Source organism: Oncorhynchus mykiss, chromosome 15 (genome assembly GCF_013265735.2).
Source record: "Oncorhynchus mykiss isolate Arlee chromosome 15, USDA_OmykA_1.1, whole genome shotgun sequence".
In the NCBI taxonomy this organism is placed as follows: domain Eukaryota; kingdom Metazoa; phylum Chordata; class Actinopteri; order Salmoniformes; family Salmonidae; genus Oncorhynchus; species Oncorhynchus mykiss.
In genome coordinates this window covers 19,886,953-19,908,828 of record NC_048579.1, presented here as the reverse complement: position 1 = coordinate 19,908,828, position 21,876 = coordinate 19,886,953, and the positions used below count along the sequence as shown (strand labels likewise).

At 44.9% G+C, this 21,876-nt stretch overlaps 1 protein-coding gene across 1 annotated transcript in view; it reads left to right on the top strand.

Annotated features, from left to right (window-relative positions):
• The window catches only part of LOC110490939 (piezo-type mechanosensitive ion channel component 2), a 159,715-nt gene that overhangs the window by 24,337 nt on the left and 113,502 nt on the right, over positions 1-21,876 (top strand). Inside the window, exon 2 of the mRNA XM_036944026.1 lies at positions 11,890-11,985. Within this exon, the coding sequence (XP_036799921.1) occupies positions 11,890-11,985 (96 nt within the window). The remainder of the gene's footprint in view (positions 1-11,889; positions 11,986-21,876) is intronic.

Below are 21,876 nucleotides of genomic sequence, written 5' to 3'. Positions count from 1 at the left end.
TCCCTGGCTAGTTTGTCATAATCCTTCCATTAATTGGTCTAGTAATTCTATCCTCTCCTGGAACGTCTCTTGTCATGTGAAATGTTTAATGTCTGCTATCCCTCCTGTTTCCTCTGTCTCTTCTTCACAGGAGGAGCCTGGTGATTTGACAGGGGTGCCGGAGGAATATCACGATCTGCGCACGGTGTTCAGTCGGTCCAGGGCCACCTCTCTTCCTCCACACCGGTCGTATGATTGTAGTATTGATCTCCTTCCGGGAACCACCCCCCCCCGGGGTAGACTATACTCTCTGTCGGCTCCCGAACGTAAGGCTCTCGAAGATTATTTGTCTGTAGCTCTTGACGCCGGTACCATAGTCCCCTCCTCCTCTCCCGCCGGAGCGGGGTTTTTTTTTGTCAAGAAGAAGGACGGGTCTCTGCGCCCCTGCATAGATTATCGAGGGCTGAATGACATAACAGTGAAGAATCGTTATCCGCTTCCTCTTATGTCTTCAGCCTTCGAGATCCTGCAGGGAGCCAGGTTTTTCACTAAGTTGGACCTTCGTAACGCTTACCATCTCGTGCGCATCAGGGAGGGGGACGAGTGGAAGACGGCGTTTAACACTCCGTTAGGGCACTTTGAATACCGGGTTCTTCCTTTCGGCCTCGCTAACGCTCCAGCTGTCTTTCAGGCATTAGTCAATGATGTCCTGAGAGACATGCTGAACATCTTTGTTTTCGTTTACCTTGACGATATCCTGATTTTTTCACCGTCACTCCAGATTCATGTTCAGCACGTTCGACGTGTCCTCCAGCGCCTTTTAGAGAATTGTCTTTTTGTGAAGGCTGAGAAGTGCACTTTTCATGCCTCCTCCGTCACATTTCTCGGTTCTGTTATTTCCGCTGAAGGCATTAAGATGGATCCCGCTAAGGTCCAAGCTGTCATTGATTGGCCCGTCCCTAAGTCACGCGTCGAGCTGCAGCGCTTTCTCGGCTTCGCGAACTTCTATCGTCGTTTCATCCGTAATTTCGGTCAGGTGGCAGCTCCTCTCACAGCCCTTACTTCTGTCAAGACGTGCTTTAAGTGGTCCGTTTCCGCCCAGGGAGCTTTTGATCTCCTCAAGAATCGTTTTACATCCGCTCCTATCCTTGTTACACCTGACGTCTCTAGACAGTTCGTTGTCGAGGTTGACGCGTCAGAGGTGGGAGTGGGAGCCATCCTTTCTCAGCGCTCCCTCTCTGACGACAAGGTCCACCCATGCGCGTATTTTTCTCATCGCCTGTCGCCGTCGGAACGTAACTATGATGTGGGTAACCGCGAACTGCTCGCCATCCGGTTAGCCCTAGGCGAATGGCGACAGTGGTTGGAGGGGGCGACCGTTCCTTTTGTCGTTTGGACTGACCATAGGAACCTTGAGTACATCCGTTCTGCCAAACGACTTAATGCGCGTCAGGCGCGTTGGGCGCTGTTTTTCGCTCGTTTCGAGTTCGTGATTTCTTATCGTCCGGGCTCTAAGAACACCAAGCCTGATGCTTTGTCTCGTCTCTTCAGTTCTTCAGTAGCCTCCACTGACCCCGAGGGGATTCTCCCTGAGGGGCGTGTTGTCGGGTTGACTGTCTGGGGAATTGAGAGGCAGGTAAAGCAAGCACTCACTCAAACTCCGTCGCCGCGCGCTTGTCCTAGGAACCTTCTTTTCGTTCCCGTTCCTACTCGTCTGGCCGTTCTTCAGTGGGCTCACTCTGCCAAGTTAGCCGGCCACCCTGGCGTTCGGGGTACGCTTGCTTCCATTCGCCAGCGTTTCTGGTGGCCCACCCGGGAGCATGACACGCGTCGTTTCGTGGCTGCTTGTTCGGTCTGCGCGCAGACTAAGTCCGGTAACTCTCCTCCTGCCGGCCGTCTCAGGCCGCTTCCTATTCCCTCTCGACCGTGGTCTCACATCGCCTTAGATTTTGTCACCGGACTGCCTTCGTCAGCGGGGAAGACTGTTATTCTTACGGTTGTCGATAGGTTCTCTAAGGCGGCTCATTTCATTCCCCTTGCTAAGCTTCCTTCTGCTAAAGAGACGGCACAAATCATCATCGAGAATGTTTTCAGAATTCATGGCCTTCCGTCAGACGTCGTTTCGGACAGAGGTCCGCAATTCACGTCTCAATTTTGGAGGGAGTTTTGCCGTTTGATTGGGGCTTCCGTCAGTCTCTCTTCCGGCTTTCACCCCCAGTCTAACGGTCAAGCAGAACGGGCCAATCAGACTATTGGTCGCATCTTACGCAGTCTTTCTTTTCGCAACCCTGCGTCTTGGTCAGAACAGCTCCCCTGGGCAGAATACGCCCACAACTCGCTTCCTTCGTCTGCGACCGGGCTATCTCCTTTTCAGAGTAGCCTCGGGTACCAGCCTCCGTTGTTCTCATCTCAGTTCGCCGAGTCCAGCGTCCCCTCCGCTCAGGCTTTTGTCCAACGTTGCGAGCGCACCTGGAAGAGGGTCAGGTCTGCACTTTGCCGTTATAGGGCGCAGACTGTGAGAGCTGCTAATAAGCGTAGAACGAAGAGCCCTAGATATTGTCGCGGTCAGAGAGTTTGGCTCTCCACTCAGAACCTTCCCCTTAAGACGGCTTCTCGCAAGTTGACCCCGCGGTTCATTGGTCCATTCCGTATCTCTCAGGTCATTAATCCTGTCGCAGTGCGACTTCTTCTTCCGCGATATCTTCGTCGCGTCCACCCGGTCTTCCATGTCTCCTGTGTTAAGCCCGTTCTTCGCGCCCCCGCTCGTCTCCCCCCCCCCCCCCCCCATCCTTGTCGAGGGCGCACCTATCTACAGGGTCCGTAAAATCTTGGACATGCGTCCTCGGGGCCGTGGTCATCAGTACCTAGTTGACTGGGAGGGGTACGGTCCTGAGGAGAGGAGTTGGGTTCCCTCTCGGGACGTGCTGGACCGTGCGCTGATTGATGATTTCCTCCGTTGCCGCCAGGTTTCCTCCTCGAGTGCGCCAGGAGGCGCTCGGTGAGTGGGGGGGTACTGTCATGTTGTCTTGTCTCTGTCCTTTCCCTTCACCCTGTCTCCCTCTGCTGGTCGTGTTAGGTTACCTTTTCTCCCCCGCTTTCCCCCAGCTGTCCCTTGTCTCCTCTAACTACCCATTCACCCCGTTCCCCACCTGTTCCCTTTTTCCCTCTGATTAGGTCCCTATATCTCTCTCTGTTTCTGCTCCTGTCCTTGTCGGATTCTTGTTTGTTTGTGTCATTCATGCCTGAACCAGACTGCCGTCATGTTTGCTGTAACCTTGTCCTGTCCTGTCGGAATCTGCCGGTCCATCTGAGCCTACCTATGTTTGGTAATTAAAGAAGCTCTGTTTAAGTTGATTCGCTTTTGGGTCCTCATTCACTCACCATAACAGATAGGGGTATAAAATTGAGCACACAGCCATGCAATCTCCATAGACAAAAATTGGCAGTAGGATGGCAATTTTCCAACAAGTCAGTTTGTCAAATTTCTGCCCTGCTAGAGCTACGGTTAACTGTGAATGCTGTTATTGTGAAGTGGAAATGTCTAGGAGCAACAATGTCTCAGCAGTGAAGTGGTAGGCCACACAAGCTCACAGAACGAGACCGCGGAGTGGTGAAGCGCGTCTGTCCTCAGTTGCAACACTGCAACACTGTACCGAGTTACAAATGGCCTCTGGAAGCAATGTCAGCACAATAACTGTTTGTCGGGAGCTTCGTGAAATGGGTTTCCATGGTCGAGCAGCCGCACACAAGCCTAAGATCACCATGCACAATGCCAAGCGTCAGCTAGAGTGGTGTAAAGCTCCCCACATTGAACTCTATAGCAGTGGAAATGCGTTCTCTTTAGTGATGAATCACGCTTCACCACTGGCAGTCCAAAGGACGGATCGGGGTTAACCCACACTGCTGTCTCTCTCATTCAACTTTATTATTGTCGACAACGCCATGTTTTTTTTTACGATGCTGAAATGCAGAATTCGCAGCTCTTTACTGTCTCTGTCCTTATGCTTTCTTGTTAAGGGTTAAATGCTACCTGCCCCAATGCATAGTGCCAACTGTAAAGTTTGGTGGAGGAGGAATACTGGTCTAGGGCTGTTCTTCATGGTTTGGGCTAGGCCCCTCAGTTCCAATGAAGGGAAATCTTAACGCTACAGCATACAATGACATTCTAGAGGATTCTGTGCTTCCAACTTTGTGGCAGCAGTTGTGGGAAGGCCCTTTCCTGTTTCAGCATGTCATTGCCCCTGTGCACAAAGCAAGGTACATGCAGAAATGTGGAAGAACTTGACTAGCCTGCACAAAGCCCTGACCTCAACCCATCAAACACCTTTGGGATGAATTGGAACGCCGACTGTGGGCCAGGCCTAATCGCCCAACATCAGTGCCCAACATCACTAATGCTCTTGTGGCTGAATGGAAGCAAGTCCCCACAGCAATGTTCCAACATCTAGTGGAAAGCCTTCACAGAATAGTGGAGACTGTTCTAGCAGCAAAGGGGGACCAACTCCATATCAATGCCCATGATTTTGGAATTAGATGTTCGACGAATAGGTGTCCACATACTTTTGGTCATGTAGTGTATGTACATTATTTATATGTATGATGACCACTAGATGTGTGATTGGTCGATATACATATTTTCTGCCTGAGGTGAAAATAATGGGAGTGCATGGAGGTTGGATGGGGGATTATGCCCCTTGCTATTTGCTTTGCTCACAGGTGTTACAGTGAGTGTTACAGGATCACATACAGAAGACACGCTTTGTCTGTGGGATAATACGATGACCACACCGACTTTATAGTCCTATAGGATGCGATACATCATCATTTATTGGCCGTCCTGTGTGATTTCAAAGTAAAGTTTGCTATGATCCTTCATGAATTGCAAACTTTTAAAGATTTGCAGAAGATTCTGTAAATAGATATCGTTTTTTTTAACCCTAACACAGATGTTGGAACAAGAATTGAATTACAAAAAAATCTAAACTTCTAGTATGTTTGGTGCATAAGTCTGGCAACACTAGTCGTTTAGTTGGCCAGAAGTGGGAAGGTTGGGAAAGGGAAGGGTGAAAATATTTATTGTTTGCAAATTCTTTGTGGAGCAGTACTGGATCTTTTGATGTGCTTTTACCGGAAATATGAACTGGAATTATTAATTATTATTATGTTGCATTATTAAACTGTCTTAATTAGCATGTTATGTTTGCTAAAATTCAATATCTGTGTCCTGTGGCTGCTAGCAAGTAAAATTGCTGAGCAATTGCTGAGTTCGTCTGATTTAGGAACAAACCACACACTGTTTTGTGACACAACTAATTTTTACGAATATCTTCTTTTAACCCACACTGCTGTCTCTCTCATTCAACTTCATTATTGTCGACGACACCATGTTTTTTTTACGATGCTGAAATGCAGAATTCGTAGCTCTTTACTGTCTCTGTACTTTTGCTTTCGTGTTAAGGGCTAAACGCTCGAGGAAGATCCCCACACTGAATCTGGTATTCTATAACATAGGATAGAATTATTGTACCAAAGCAAAGTCAAACTCCTTCTCCATGTCTGTCAGTTAAGTCCTTTCATTACATGAAAATAATGTGTTCTCAACAGCCAACGGCTTGTGATAAATAAGCACACATAGAGTCTGATTGACATGTTTGGTCACAATAAGGCATGCCTGTAGTCACATTCCACCACATGCTATTTACTTTGGACCGATTAGGTCTCTGGAACGATATTCAAGCGGGCATCCAGCATTCTCTCACTGCTGAATAGAGATGTTTTGATTTGACCAAAGAAGGGCGGAAGGTAGCCTAGTGGTTAAGAGCTTTAGCCAATAACTGAAAGGTCGCTCATTCAAATCCCTGACCTAACTAGGTGAAAAATCTGTCGACGTGCCCTTGAGCAAGGCACTTAACCCTAATTGCAAGTCGTTCTACTAAAATTAAAACGAAGTTTAGCCCCAAAGATCATTCCGTGCTGTTCATTTCTTTATAGTTTAAACGGCGTGATATAACTCAATCCCGGTGTTGTCTATAAATCCCCAAGGGGATGAAACTAGTAAACCTGGTCTAAATGTCTGATCCTAAAAGCCACCAGCTTGGTGGAGCGATCTTAGCGTAATAATGAATGGGGTGTGTACAGCATAGGTGATGAAGTGCAAACTCTACATGACATGGGGCTTGACGAGGAAGCAATGGGGCATGGAAGTGTGCTGCTCTGCATCCGCAAAGACAGACATAGCCTCCCTCTCGCTCTCCCGAGTCCTGATGTTTTTATCATTACGGTCACTTAAACCCACAGCAGATATTCTGAGGGTAATCATTTGCAGTGTTTGGAAGACCGTGTTTGCAGCTCAGTAAGGAAAATAAATGGGTGCGGACATTTTGGGGTAGCGTCGGTTTTTGTGTGTTTGCAGTGGCTCCAGTCCCGTCTCCTACTCCAAACAGTCAGGCTGGTCCTGAAGACCCAGCTGTTTGAAGCTGCTGCCCCAGTCAAGCCGTGTGTTGGCTGCCAATAGGAGGTCACCCGCTGGGGGGAAGTGTTAATGGACGCCTAATCCCAATAACACTGCCAGATACTAGGCTCACCACCCACATAGATCAGGAACCAAAACACACACACACACACACACACACACACACACGCACTATATACTACCAAACCACCCTAATAACAATACATGAATCTATCAGAATAACGAGAACCATCAGTATTCTGTACATAAAGCATCCAGTGGTAAATCACTGTTGAAAACTCACTTCGAGATGTTCTGCTCTGTGCAAACACACAACCTTGCATCAATTGATATTAACGAATGAACTTTGTTATTGTAATTGCTCTATACAAGTGCGCCTGCAGCCCACGCACAGGGCCAACCCTTTAAGTGGTGGTCATGGTTTTGTAATCAATTGGGGATCCAAACAGACAAGCACGTATGCCTGCATTGCACGCACACACACACACACCCCTCTCAAAGCAGGCTGGGACCTCAGGAGTGGGTGTCTTCAGACGCCGAGGATCTACAGTAAAGGGTTTTATGTGGTCGGTGGTGCAGGTCACAGAAGGACAGGTGGGTGAGGTGCCCATTTCAATTTAGTGTTTCATTTCCAAACCCTTGGAAAAGCCAGGATGTGGCCGAGAACGAGACCGAACCGATAAATACTAAACCTCCACACTTCTATTGGCCAATTAGCTATGCCCAATTTGTCTCAGGAAAACACGGGAATGTATTTCAAGGGGATATCAATGACATGACACCACCACACACAAAAAAACAACCGGCTCCGTGGACAGCTTCTACCTCCAAGCAATAACACTGTTGAACAGCTAATGCAGAGCTGACTACCCACACATCCATTTCCACTGACTATCTGCACTGACTATATACACATTCACAGACTACCCACACATCCATTTCCACTGACTATCTGCACTGACTATATACACATTCACAGACTACCCACACATCCATTTCCACTGACTATCTGCACTGACTATATACACATTCACAGACTACCCACACATCCATTTCCACTGACTATCTGCACTGACTATATACACATTCACAGACTACCCACACATCCATTTCCACTGACTATCTGTACTTACTATATACACATTCACAGACTCTACTCACACATCCATCCACTGATACTCCCGCACCCTCCCACATACACTCACTCACACACACACACTCAGACTACATACACAAACACACACACATACACAACCCCAAATGCACACACACAATCACCATATTTGCTGCTGCTACTTTATTATATTTATATTGCTGCTCAGTAACCCTGATTACACAACTGCCACTAGTATCCCTTCCATTGATTGGTACTGATGCTGGCCTTGTATATAATGTGTATTTATTTTATTCTTGTGTGCGTTTGTTTTGCATGACTTAGAACTATTCTTTAGTAAGGGTTGGCAAAAGCTCGAGAAACGAATGGGCCCAGTCCTGACACTATTCCTGCCAATACCCCAGGAAACAGGAAGCATTGACCGTGGGTCAGACGGCCCATGAATGGTCCCTATTGACACGGATCAAACAGATAAGCCCCATTTTGTGTAATTTAGTGGGGGTTTTTTACGGCTGACTTGTACTTGGCTGTCTCACATCAGAATTAAACGTCAAATTTCAAAGTTGTTCCGAACTTCACATTTTTTTAAGTGTTTAAGTTTAAGTCCAGGCATTAACTCCGAATTGTTATGGTTAGGGTTAAGTTTAGGCATTAACTAAGATTGGTTGAGGTAAGGCCTAAGGTTTGGGATAGGCTTGAAACATAAAATCAAAAACAACTTTCTATCGCTGGATTCAAATCCGCCATCCCCGTCCACAACGCCCTAGCAAAACCGAAACCTATGTTACCTTAAGGTAACAGCGCTCACTGTTGCCCCCTGTGGCCGGTTTCTATGTCATCTCCCAAGGTCTACTGACATGGATAGATGTCAAAATACTGACCTGTATCACGGGTGACTGGTCTGTGCCTTACAGTTCATTAGGAGGGAGGGAGGGAGGGAGGGAGAGAGAGAGAGGGAAGGAGGGAGGGAGGGAGGGAGGGAGGGAGGGAGGGAGGGAGAGAGAGAGAGAGAGAGAGAGAGAGAGAGAGAGAGAGAGAGGGAGGGAGGGAGGGAGGTAGGGAGGGAGAGAGAGAGAGAGAGAGAGAGAGAGAGAGAGAGAGAGAGAGGGAGGGACACAGCTGTGGATTAGGGCCATTGTTTGGATTTGACAGGAGGGATCATCTTCTCCGTTCCGATGAAAACAGTCCCCCACCGACTCTCCCTCCATTTCCATTTCCTATTCTTTTGAACAATAATGCGGACGTTTTCAGTCACATGTCTTCTGCCGATGAGGATCATGTCCCACTAGGGCACACACTGGTCGAATCAACATTGTTTCCACGTCCTTTCAATGAAAACGCATTGAAGCAACGTGGAATAGACGTTGAAATGACGTCTGTGCCCAGTGGGTTTTGATGGAAGTGTCATAACACTTTTGATTGTCCCCATGTTACATGGGAAAAGGATGCAGATGTGGTACATGTTTCCTGTATTTAGTGTACCATTATAAATGTACACTGAGTGTATAAAACATTAAGGACAACCTGCTCTTTCCATGACATAGACTGACAAGGTGAATCCAGGTGAAAGCTATGATCCTTTATTAATGCCACTCGTTAAATCCATTTCAATCAGTGTAGAGGAAGGGGAGGAGACAGGTTAAATAAGGATTTTTAAGCCTGGACACAATTGAGACATGGAGAGATTGTATATGTTTGCCAATCAGAGGGTGAATCGGCAAGACTAAAGATTTAAATGCCTTTGAATGGGGTAAGGTAGTAGGTGCCAGGCACACCGGTTTGTGTCAAGACCTGCAAAGCTGCTGGGTTTTTCATGCTTAACAGTTTCCCATGTGTGTCAAGAATGGTCCACCACCCAAAGGACATTCAGCCAACTGTGGGAAGCATTGGAGTCAACATGGGCCAGCATCCCTGTGGAACGCTTTCAACACCTTGTAGAGTCCATGCCCCGACAAATTGAGGCTGTTCTGAGGGCAAAAAAAAGGGGGGGGGGGGGGGGGGGGGTGCAACTCAATATTAGGATGGTGTTTTTAACACTCAGTGTGTAGTATGTGTAGTTACTATATGTTACAGTATGATATTTAATCCATGACTCACTTCGGAATGCCACGTAGTATAAACTGGGATATCCCTCTACTCTCACTGAATTTCCCTCCACATATACTGCAATGTGTATTTAACTCCATTGATTCTGTAATATGTATTTCCCTCTATATATCCTGCAATCAGTATATACAGTATTTGTGTCACACTTTATTTGTATAGTTCCATATAAATGATTGACAGATGGCCATACTATCTGTTGATAAGCAGCTGTTTGCTAAGATTACTGTTAAGGTTAGGTTTAGAATAAGGGTTTGGGTAAGGGTTAAGGGTTAGGCTTAGGGTAAGGGTTAAGGGTTAGGGCTAGGGTTATGGTAAGGGTTGAATTGCTGTGTAGAACTCAAAAACAATCTTTGATATAGTCCCTCTGTTGATATAGTCCCAAAATGTTGTGCATGTCAGCAGTGAAGTGTATAGGATTAGGTATTTTCAAAAAGCAAAGTGTCACTTGCCACATCATCAGTTGGTGTGGAGCAGCAGCAGTTCAGAGGTCAGAGGTTCAGGTGCAAAAATGTGTGGAATGTAGGCCGATTTAACAGAGATGGATGGTACAATGATTCTCTACACTACTTGTTTGTTTTGTCACAAACTGAAATTTGACAAACTATTACAATTTTGGCAACCAGGAAATGGTGGTACGATTAAAACAAAAAATTTTTACCCCTTTTTTGTTATATCCAATTGGTAGTTACAGTCTTGTCCCATCACTGCAACTCCACTACGGACTCAGGAGAGGCAAAGGTCGAGAGCCTTGCGTCCTCCGAAACACAACCCAGCCAAGCTGCACTGCTCGCTTATTAACCCAGAAGCCAGCCAGTCCAGCTGGCGCCCGAAGTCAGCATTTTAGGCACCCCAGCCTGCCACATGGAGTTGCTGGAGCGTGACGGGTCAAGGAAATCCCAGACTGGCCAAACCCTCCCCTAACCCGGAAGACACTGGGCCAATTGTGCGTACCCTCTTGGATCTCCTGGTCACAGCAGGCTGTGACACAGCCTGAGATTGAACCCGGGTCTTTAGTTGCACCTCAAGCAATACAATGCAGTGCCTTGACCACTGCGCCAGTGGGATGCCAGTGGCGGTGCGATTTCTGCATAGTGCACCTTTAAGATGATGGGTCCTACTGGATTGAGTTAAAACAATAGGGATCGTTCCATTTTAGACAGGTTAAGCAAGACACGTTCTTTGTTAATGACGAGAACAAGATGAAGCAGAACAGAGATGTGTAGAAATGAATATCATACTTTAGAACAGACAAATCTGACCACTTAAAAAAAGGGAAAAAACAGCACTGAGTGTGTCTATTGTTGTGTGCATAGACATAGAATTTACATTTTAAATCTATGGTTAACTTCTGAGTTGGTGAGTGAGCGATGGGGTCTTTATTTGACCTTTAAGCAGGCCAGGCCACCAACCTCTGTTGCATGCAATAATTCAACATCAAATCAAATCAAATTGTATTTGTCACATGCGCCGAATACAACAGGTGTAGTAGACCTTTCAGTGAAATGCTTACTGACAATTCATAGAACTCCTTAGACAACGACTGATTGTTCATGGGAGTGGACCACTTTGTTTGAAAGCCTGAAGAAATGTTCTGCCAACGTATTTCATTTCGGCTGAATAATACCATGTGAGTGCGCTGACTCACAGGCCTGTTGAACACAAGTACCATAAGTGACATTTTTCATAAACATTGCGCCGGCTGCAGATTGAGCTTCATGTATGTTTTCCTAGGTAATGGATGGACTGGTGCTCAGGCTGACATGCTGAATGCTTGACTGAAATGGCATCAGCCACGGTTTATCTTAATGCAATCTGGATGTTTTTGGCCTGGGCAGCGGTAGTAATGTCTTTCGGGCTCCAATTCGGCACTCCGACAGAGATCTGCCATGTTTGCTCCAGGGCAAAACGCCTGTTGTCAAACACTGTTGGAATTTCGAGTGCAGCGCGGTCGTCTATCCAAAAAGCGTTGAGGTTTATAGAGCTATCCCTACCCTCTCCTCCATTCCCATTGACATCGTTCACACCACTCTGCAAAGCTGCCATCATAACTGTTAGTGAGCCACAGAACTTCTTCGCCCTTTCATTTTAAACGTCAGTGCTGCTACTACTACTTTATTTTGGTTCCTTCTAATTAAGGGTGCTAACTTCTTAAGGGGGATTTATCCATAGTGTTATGTCATAGATGGTTTGTGATCTGACTTGCCTTATTGTGTTGCAGCGTGTCTGTTCCGGTACAATGCCCTGTCCTTCATCTACCTCATCTACCTCCTGCTCATCCCATTGTTCCCAGAACCCACCAAAACAACAATGCGAGGTAAGAAATTGACTAAATGACTAATAAACTGTTCCAATAGGCCATTTGACTGCAGGAAAGGGCTACCTGGTAATTCCTAAAGCAACCAAGCCACTTTAAAGAGTGGATGGTTAAATGCTTAAATGATCAGGGTTTATGGATGGCCTCGGCCTACACCTAGGATTAACAGCACTCGGTGACAGAATGATTTCTGACTGTTTGACCATCTTTGTGTCAGAGGAGGAGACGGGGATGGGAAATGATAGGGCAGTGGGTCGTCATTGTAACACGGGGCTATGACACACACACACACACACACACACACACACACACACACACACACACACACACATACACACACACACACACACACACACACACACACACACACACACACACACAGTTAGTCTTTTGAACACTATCATTGGACATTGAAGCAAAAACACATGTCCTTAAAATACAGCACACATTTTTGGGGGTGAACCCACAGTGCCGTTGTCCTTTATGGACACTTCCATCTTTACCGTCTCAGTTTGAACATGAAATGTTATTGTACACTGTAAGCCTGCAGTCCAATATAAGACAGCTCTTATCCATCGACCCCCAAAAATTTTAGGAAAAAAACAAGAAAGAAAGAAAAAAATGAACTGTTGTAGGAACAATGGCATATTTAGTGAACATGTGGTAGGCGGTGATAGAACCACTCAGGAGAAGAGAGGGAGGAGGAAGGGAAGGAAGACAAGAAAAATAGAGTGAGATGAAAGAATGCAGCCTCTGCCTGTCTGCTCAGACACTATCCCCCTTGAGTGTCAGCAGGCCACAAGTTCAACACTGACCACGTTTACATGCACACCAATATCCCGTTGTTATTCGGGATACTCAAGTATTCTGTTTTTGAGTTGACGCATATAAACATCATATCCTGTTTACAATAACCCGAAAAAGCTTGTATCCCGGTTATGAGAAACCCGGTTAAGATGCCTGTGATATGCTGATCTTAGACGGGATACTGTGGCATGTAAACATCCCGTTTACCGTTGTTTTTCGCGGTCTGCGCAGGCTCAGTTTCGGATATCATGGGTGTTGTGTGAAGTTTTCATCTGATTGTCAACTAAATAACTTCAAGAAGTAGGCTAACTGCGCAGGTTGATCCACCATAATAATTCCATAATAATTTATTTTGCTGTTACTCCACACTGGGCTGTATAGCCTACTGGCTACTTTCACCCCTAATATAGACAGCTTTCTGCTTATAAGTTCCGACATTTTGTAGACCATTTGTTTGTCAACTATAGTTAGATACGTGCAGCTTCTCTTCTGTCATCACTTGTTGCCCCAGAAGACTAAATAAAGTAGTGCTCACCAGAATAATGTCTTACATTAATAGAATGAATGCATTAGTAATAGTTAACACTGGTAAAGTTGTCTGTTTCGTTTAGGGACTTGGGAGAAAACGCAATAACTTCAAAACAGTGGAAAACGTCTGTGCAAAATGTCCAAATGTCATCAGTTTGACAAGTTTTAAGGAAATGAAAAGCTGAGAAAAATGATGAAACAGGTTTCTGATAAGACTTAAGTTTGTCTTTGGTGCATATTTTCGGTGGTTGAAATACTGTTTGCTTGCATGACAGTGTCAAAGATAACACATTACACACACATTCACATTTTCTCAAGAGATGCTGAAAGAAAGAAATCATATTTCCACTCCTGTTCCTGAGACAATTAACATTTGTTGTATCATTTTACTGCATGAAATGCATAATTCTGCAGGAGTTAACATTATTTTAGCTTATATGAGAGGTTATAGGCCTACAGTCAGTGTCCAGATTTCAGTTACTATTCCATTTAACCAATATGAACTTAAATGAGGAATATTCTGTTTATTCATGGATACAAGGATCCTCGTCGTGAGCGGGATATCAAAGGTGCATGTAAACTTATCCAGAATAAGACCTTAAACTGGATATAAGCTATTATCCAGAATACTGTGCACATGTAAACTTGGTCACTCACTCTCACTCACTCATTAGCCTGCGAAAGCTCATCCTAAAATCCCATACACAAGCCCAATCCTCTGTCTACTATCAGTGCCTCTGCTCGCTATCAGTGCTGAAGAAGGCATTGCAACACTACACCCTAAATCTAAGGTTGTTCCCAGGAGGTGTATATAGTGAGGTATTGGCAGTGTTGTGCCAGCTTATATTCCCTCTGTGTAGCTGAGTTGGCAGAGCATGGCACTGGCAGCGCCAGGCTTGTGGATTAGATTCCCACGGGGGACCAGTATGGAAAAGACTAAATAAAGTCCACAAAAAAAAAAGAAGTTGAAATGTATACACTCACTACTGTCAGTGGATCTGGATAAGAACGTCTGCTTAATGACTAAAAATGTGAATTGTATAAACACCCTATCCTGTCCCCCCCCTCCATTGGCCAGACTTATTTCAGTGTTGAATAGCCCAGCTGTTATCTGGTGAGAAATACTCTTTCTTTTAGTCACTCCACCTGGTATTCTGTAGGTCTGGACAGAATTCGACCGCGTGTGTGTTATATCTGTTGCGATACTGTAGTATTTGTCGTCACACGACTCCCACTTTAAACCAACAACAACTGAAAGCTTCATAGGTCATCATCAATTAGAACTTCAGATGCCCTTGGTGTGGCTTGCCTGGCACAGCACGACCAATGGAGTAGTCCCACGGCATGCCAGACAAGCCAAGCAAAATCAAACGCAACAAAAGTCTGCTGGTATGAAGTCAATTAATTGATCAGGTTGGTGTTGCAGGTCGGCTGAATACAGGGCCTTGATGCAGTATGTGATTAGGATTCATCCCAGTTAAAGTGAATGAGCTGGAGGAGGTAATGTCTTGCTTCTTGACTCTACGCCTTGCATGTTCAGGCATCACAATGTTATAATGGGGAGGCAGCCTGTCAGGCGCTCTGGATAAGAGCATCTGCTAAATGACTCAAATGTTAATGCTAATGTTGAAGACTTGGCTGACCTCATATATTTGTCAGCCTGTTTGCTTTAACTTGACAAAGCAGTCTGGAAGCACAGTCATATTTGACCCCTGACTGTATGTAAGCAAATAGTATTTGCCATTAAACACACACACAAAAAGGAATGATAACAGCTTATTCATACTTATTAAGAATTGACTAAGCTAACAAAAACTGTATTTGATTGAGTGCTGAACCCATAAGGTTGATGTACATGACATCTATATCTTAGTGGACCAAATCCATACTTGATACTGTATGTGCTTGTAACTAAAGCTATCTAAATCCTACTTTAGTGCCAGTAGTAGTAATGTAAAGGATTTACTTGTGCACAAAAATACAAGACAGGCCTTTGCTTATTTCTCAATCTTGGATTCTGCACTTATTCTCAGGGTAGAATGACAGTCGATGTGTCCAGTTGAAGGATGAGTTAGGCCTACACCTCACACCCAAGGTGACAGGCTCCATGTTTTTTAAATTCATTTTTATTTAACCTTTATTTAACCAGGTAGGCTAGTTGAGAACAAGTTCTCATTTACAACTGCGACCTGGCCAAGATAAAGCAAAGCAGTTCGACACATACAACAACACAGAGATTACATGGAATAAACAAACATACAGTCAATAATACAGTAGAAAAAGTCTATATACAGTGTGTGCAAATGAGGTAGGGTAAGGGAGGTAAGGCAATAAATAGGCCATAGTGGCGAAGTAATTACAATATAGCAATTAAACACTGGAATGGTAGATGTACAGAAGATGAATGTGCAAGTAGAGATACTGGAGTGCAAAGGAGCAAGATAAATAAATAAATACAGTATGGGGAAGAGGTAGTTGGATGGGCTATTTACAGATGGTCTATGTACAGGTGCAGTAATCTGTGAGCTGCTCTGACAGCTGGTGAGGGAGATATGAATCTGTAGCTTCAGTGATTTTTGCAGTTCGTTCCAGTCATTGGCAGCAGAGAACTGAAAGGAAAGGCGGCCAAAGGAAGAATTGACTTTGGGGGTGACCAGTGAGATATACCTGCTGGAGCGCGTGCTATGGGTGGGTGCTGCTATGATGACCCGTGAGCTGAGATAAGGCGGGGCTTTACCCAGCAGAGACTTATAGATGACCTGGAGCCAGTGGGTTTGGCGGCGAGTATGAAGCGAGGACCAGCCAAAGAGAGTGTACAGGTTGCAGTGGAGGTGGGTATATGGGGCTTTGGTGGCAAAACGGATGGCACTGTGATAGACTGTGCTGTTGGATTCCTTTCCTTGTCCATAACACACGTACTGTAAATACATCATTCCCTACATGTAAGAACATGCAACACGTGCTTGTCAGTCATGTCTCTCTTGTTTAAGGAGGTTCTCTTGCCTCTAAAGTAGTCCCCCCAAATAATTGGTGGCAGTGGGGGGGAAATCTCAGCCTCAAAATCTTGACTCAATAATATGACGCCGGTACGTCACAAAGACAGATTCTTACTCTATATTTACTCACCACAAAACATGGAGACCATTTATGACATCTAGTGAAGTGAAGACATGGCGCTCATTCCACTTAATATCCAAGGAAATTGAATGACCATTTGAATGACGGTACGGTTGTGTGGTTCCCTGGTTTTTACAAGGATGAAGCAGCTGAGGCAGCCAATTGGACCGAGACAAAAAAAAACTGTGCTAGAAAAAGATAATCCGGCGGTGATGGACAATAGAGAGGGACCCCCGGAGGTGATGGAGGTCAGGGTTCAAAAGTACAGACTTCTCTTGTCCTTTAGCAGCTGGCTGCAGAGCAGTGGAGAGATTGAGACATTTTTCCCCTCAATTTTCTTCTCCTCCTCCAGCTGTTTCCCTCCATCGCGGCTCCAGCTTTAGGCTTCAGTCCCATCACCACTCCATGGAAAACATGGACATGCATCTCTATCAATTAGCTCTTTCCCTCAAGTTCTTTACCAATCCGAAATGTTCTCTGATTTTACACAGCTTTTCTAATAAAGCTCAAGTGACAGTCTGTACGTCATCCTCCACGACACCTGTTGAGGCAAAGCTTAGTGGCCAAGCAGCTAACTAGTTAGATAATGTTGAGTAAGTTTCAAGAGGGCTCGATCCAATCATACCCGCATTCCAGCATTCACGCAGTAGATCTTATTCCCACAGTTAAATCAAAACTGTGAGAAAAGCAGTAAACATCACTATAGCAGGTTCAATTGTCAGGCCGACAAATCCCATCTTGACATGCGTGCATGCACAAACAGTAAATCCAACTTTTGTGCCAGTCATTCATTTATGTCAATTGGAGATTTGAACTAAAACACGCACATTGCTCAAGTTTTGATTCAGTCCTGTGTGAGCTGTTAACAAGTGGCTCCAGCCCATGTATATACCCCATCACCACACCACCAAGGCTTAGAGGTGCAGAAGGCGTGATTTACTACAGCCAATACAACTCCAGGTCTCCTCGTGGTTTGCTCACTTTGACAGTTCATCAGATGCTGTTTGCTTTGCTTCGGCCTGGTCTCTTAGTTCAATTGGGCTGATTCATACCTGGTTCAGGCGGTGTAACAGGGTTGGCATTCGCGTCAACCTGAACCAGATGTCGTCCGTTAATTATAAAGATGGTAAATTGCTCCTTGAAGATAGGCGTCATTTCATAGCCACTCCTCGCTTTGTCTTTGTCTCGCTTTGTGGCATGTTCTGTGCTAACACACTCTTATGCGTTTTTCAGTCATCAAATAGGTGGTATAACTGTTTTGATAATTCTGCATAGTCAGTCGGTGTGTGATGACCTGATGCATTTTATCAACTAAGCAAACCATTGATGTAGACAACCCAGACACCGCCAATTGACACAAAAACCTTTTTTACCACAAATTCTAGTTTCTCCCCTCAATCTGAGAAATCTCTGTAATACAATACAGCACCACAATAGCAGCGATCTCCACTACCTCGAGTCATCCAGCAGGAAGGTAATACAAACAGAGGAGACAAGAGGGCTTCCTGAGGAAACAGAGCTCAATGGAGAGGTCGTCACCAGGGGACCCCAGCCCCACGCCTCCCTAAACTCCTTCATCCAAACCCCTTAGTCTCTTTTCCTCAGGAAGCCGATGAGTCACCTGCACCGTCCGCACAACGAGTTGCCTGCCTCCCTGCCTGCCATCCCTCTTCCGCCCTCCATGTCCCTTTGAATCCTGCCTAAATGCAAGACGTCAACCGTGGCCCTCTGGGGTCCTCTGTTAAGGCAAACCAACAGTGAGGCTTTGATTCATTGTGGTATTGGGTGTTTTTTATTGTGGTTTGAATTTGAACTTATGTTGATTCTTCATCAAATTTAAACCTCTGAAGCGATTGTTTTGAATAGAAATTGGATTGGATGCTTGTTCAGTACTGAATTTAATAATAATAGTGCAAAATGTTTAGGGAGGTTGAAGAATGCAAGTGTCTGCATCATTGTCTGCTGGTCAGTCAACTAGCTCTTTCTGTTGAGGTTGCATTCCAAGACCAATACTGTATTCTGGCTTGGGCTTATTCTTTGGGAGCCCCTGAGGTGATGTCTCTGCCTCTCTCCACACACGCGCACACACAGGCGCAGACACACACACGCACACACACAGAGCTTCCACAATGTGCATTGGAGAGTCCCAGTGGTGTGTTCTGGGGCACATCATAGACTCTGAGAAACATCATAAGGCCTAATTAGAGACTGGTTGACAGTTTGTTTCCTTGATGCATTAAACATCTGTAGCTATGTTGTTAGCTGTAGCATTTACTGTAGCAGATCCTGAGTCATTTAAACTCTTAGCATACAATTGCTGCCAAACTAATCAAAAACTCAAAATTTCCAGTTTTTTTTTGCTATTTATTTTGTGTGTAATATATTGATATTTATCTTTATCAAATCAAACTGTATTTGTCACGTGTGCCGAATACAACGAGTGTAGACCTTACCGTGAAATGCTTTAACAAAATATTTACCAAATAAACTAAAGTAAAAAATAACATTTTATAAAATTATAAAATTATAAAAGGTAACACAATAGCATCAATACTACTAATATTGTAATTTTGTATTATGACTAAGACTACTGTTTTAATGAATAGAATTAGTCAAGCCAGGGTGTCTGTTCCAAAAAACACATTGATCCTTCAAATGTAGTCATGGCGCTCCACATTCTCCCAGAAAATGTGTACAACGAGGGATTTTACCTCTAATTACCTACCTTTGTAGAGGGAGAGCATGTTGGCCATGTTTCTACAAGAACATGTTAATAGATCAAATTGGAGTTCAATTAATGACGATGTCCCAAACTTCCTCACTACCCCAGTAAGCTTTGACTACAGTCAAGACAGAAATCTTTATTTTTACACAACCACCCTTGGGGTAATTTGTTTTTATTTACATTCAAGATGGCCGCCATAAAACATGATTCTTTATTTGTTTGTTTACTTAAAAAAAAAACTTTGCTCTTTACAAGATCAGTTTTATTTCAGAGGGAATTTGAGTCTAAAGACCCATCTAGTTATCATACACAGCACTACTTCTCATGCACTTCTTTCCCCAGCAGTCTATAGCAGTATAATAACTACACTATCACCTAAACACACAACTAACCCTAATATGCATTTTCTTCACGCCACAGTCTAATATGTCTTGGGGCTTGCACTCAAGGAATTCTCTCCAGGCTGGTTTAGACCTGTATTCATTCCAAGGGCAGCTTTAAAGGGGATGTTGCATGTGAAGGTAACTGTGGCACGATAGCACAATTTAGATTTTTTGCTAGGCCGTATTTAAAGGGTAAGTGCTTTCCGCTAGATTACACCAGATGAAACAGACTACATTGAGCGGGTAGCTAGGTAACATAGTATTAACACATAGCTCAATTTAGCATTGGATAAGTAAAGGGATAAACATGTGGTCAGTTTGCTGGGGTATATTGGACAGTATTTATTAACAATGTCCTGATTCAGCTAATGTTTTAATGTCAGGAATATGTTTCCAACAACTAAATGTCAACAACTTACATTTTGTGTCATTTTGAGTCACATTACATTGAGTCATTTTTTGGCAACAAATAATCCTCAAAACTTTGGGCCATATTTAATCAGAGCCAGTAACTTGGTTTGGTTGAATAGGGCTCTTACATCAGTTATGCTTAGGCTCTGGCAATAGATCTAGTCAAATTTCTGTTTTGTCTGTCATTTGAGCTCATCTAAACGAGGAGTCCACTAGTTGGCTTCCATGACAAAACAAATCAATGCCAATCAACTTTTTAATCTGAAGGAGAGCTATTTCAATGGACTTAACTACAACATGTACCTACTCTGTTTCCCTTCATCCTTCTCTTGCTCTGACAGTATGGGTTCACAAATCCGATTTTCTCTCCCTAATAAGAACAGCAGTAAAGGGTCATAGATTCACAACCATAGGAATCAGAGTCCATTTGTAATAATGTGATTTACTCCCTATCAGTGATTTGTGATGGCCAATAAAGAGCTCTACTTTCAGGCAACAGGATTGGCAAGGAGCAGCGGAGTCAGGCAACAGGATTGGCAAGGAGCAGCGGAGTCAGGCAACAGGATTGGCAAGGAGCAGCAGAGTCAGGCAACAGGACTGGCAAGGAGCAGCGGAGTCAGGCAACAGGATTGGCAAGGAGCAGCGGAGTCAGGGAACAGGATTGGCAAGGAGCAGCGGAGTCAGGCAACAGGATTGGCAAGGAGCAGCGGAGTCAGGGAACAGGATTGGCAAGGAGCAGCGGAGTCAGGCAACAGGATTGGCAAGGAGCAGCGGAGTCAGGCAACAGGATTGGCAAGGAGCAGCGGAGTCAGGGAACAGGATTGGCAAGGAGCAGCGGAGTCAGGCAACAGGATTGGCAAGGAGCAGCGGAGTCAGGCAACAGGATTGGCAAAGAGCAGCGGAGTCAGGCAACAGGATTGGCAAGGAGCAGCGGAGTCAGGGAACAGGATTGGTAAGGAGCAGCGGAGTCAGGGAACAGGATTGGCAAAGAGCAGCGGAGTCAGGGAACAGGATTGGCAAGGAGCAGCGGAGTCAGGGAACAGGATTGGCAAGGAGCAGCGGAGTCAGGGAACAGGATTGGTAAGAAGCAGCGGAGTCAGGGAACAGGATTGGCAAGGAGCAGCGGAGTCAGGGAACAGGATTGGCAAGGAGCAGCGGAGTCAGGGAACAGGATTGGCAAGGAGCAGTGGAGTCAGGCAACAGGATTGGCAAGGAGCAGCGGAGTCAGGCAAAACCATTAGAAGTTATGACGGGCACGACGGGAACCAAGTTGCAACTCGAGCATCTTTGGCCCCAGGCAAGCCGGGGCCCTACCTAGGGGCCCTTTAAAACGAGCAAAGCAGCTCACTCCCACGGTTTGGCAGCCTGTGCCTCGCCAAGAAACATGTGGGGCTCACACCGAACACACCCCAAGTTTAAAGTTGTATTAGTCGTATGTATAGGATACACATGGTAAACACCGTCCAACGACATGCTTACTTGCAGGTTCCTTCTCGACAACGCAACAACAATAAGAAATAATACAAGATAAGGATACGAACATAAAGTAAATGGCTCAGTAGAATAGAATACATGTTTACATAGATGTAGGATTTCTATTTGATCCCTCTTTTGTTGCTGCACGGCAGGAAAAGCAAACTTGTGGTGTATTTAAGTTTTTAAAAGGCTTCTAAAGTTTGTATTTCTACTTTGAAATTTCCCTAATTTGAAAAAAAATTGCCCTAATGAAAAATGTATCAACCCCTACAAAAATGTTGCCACAGGAGTCTTTTCCTGCTGCAGGCAACAAGTTCATATTAAGGTCCTACATCTGTAAGTATAATACAAGACGGCACAATTTATAGTCCAATATTTACACATGTTTTGGGGAAGGGGGGATAGGAAGGCAAGCGTTTAAATTGTGCAGTATTTAGCAATCAT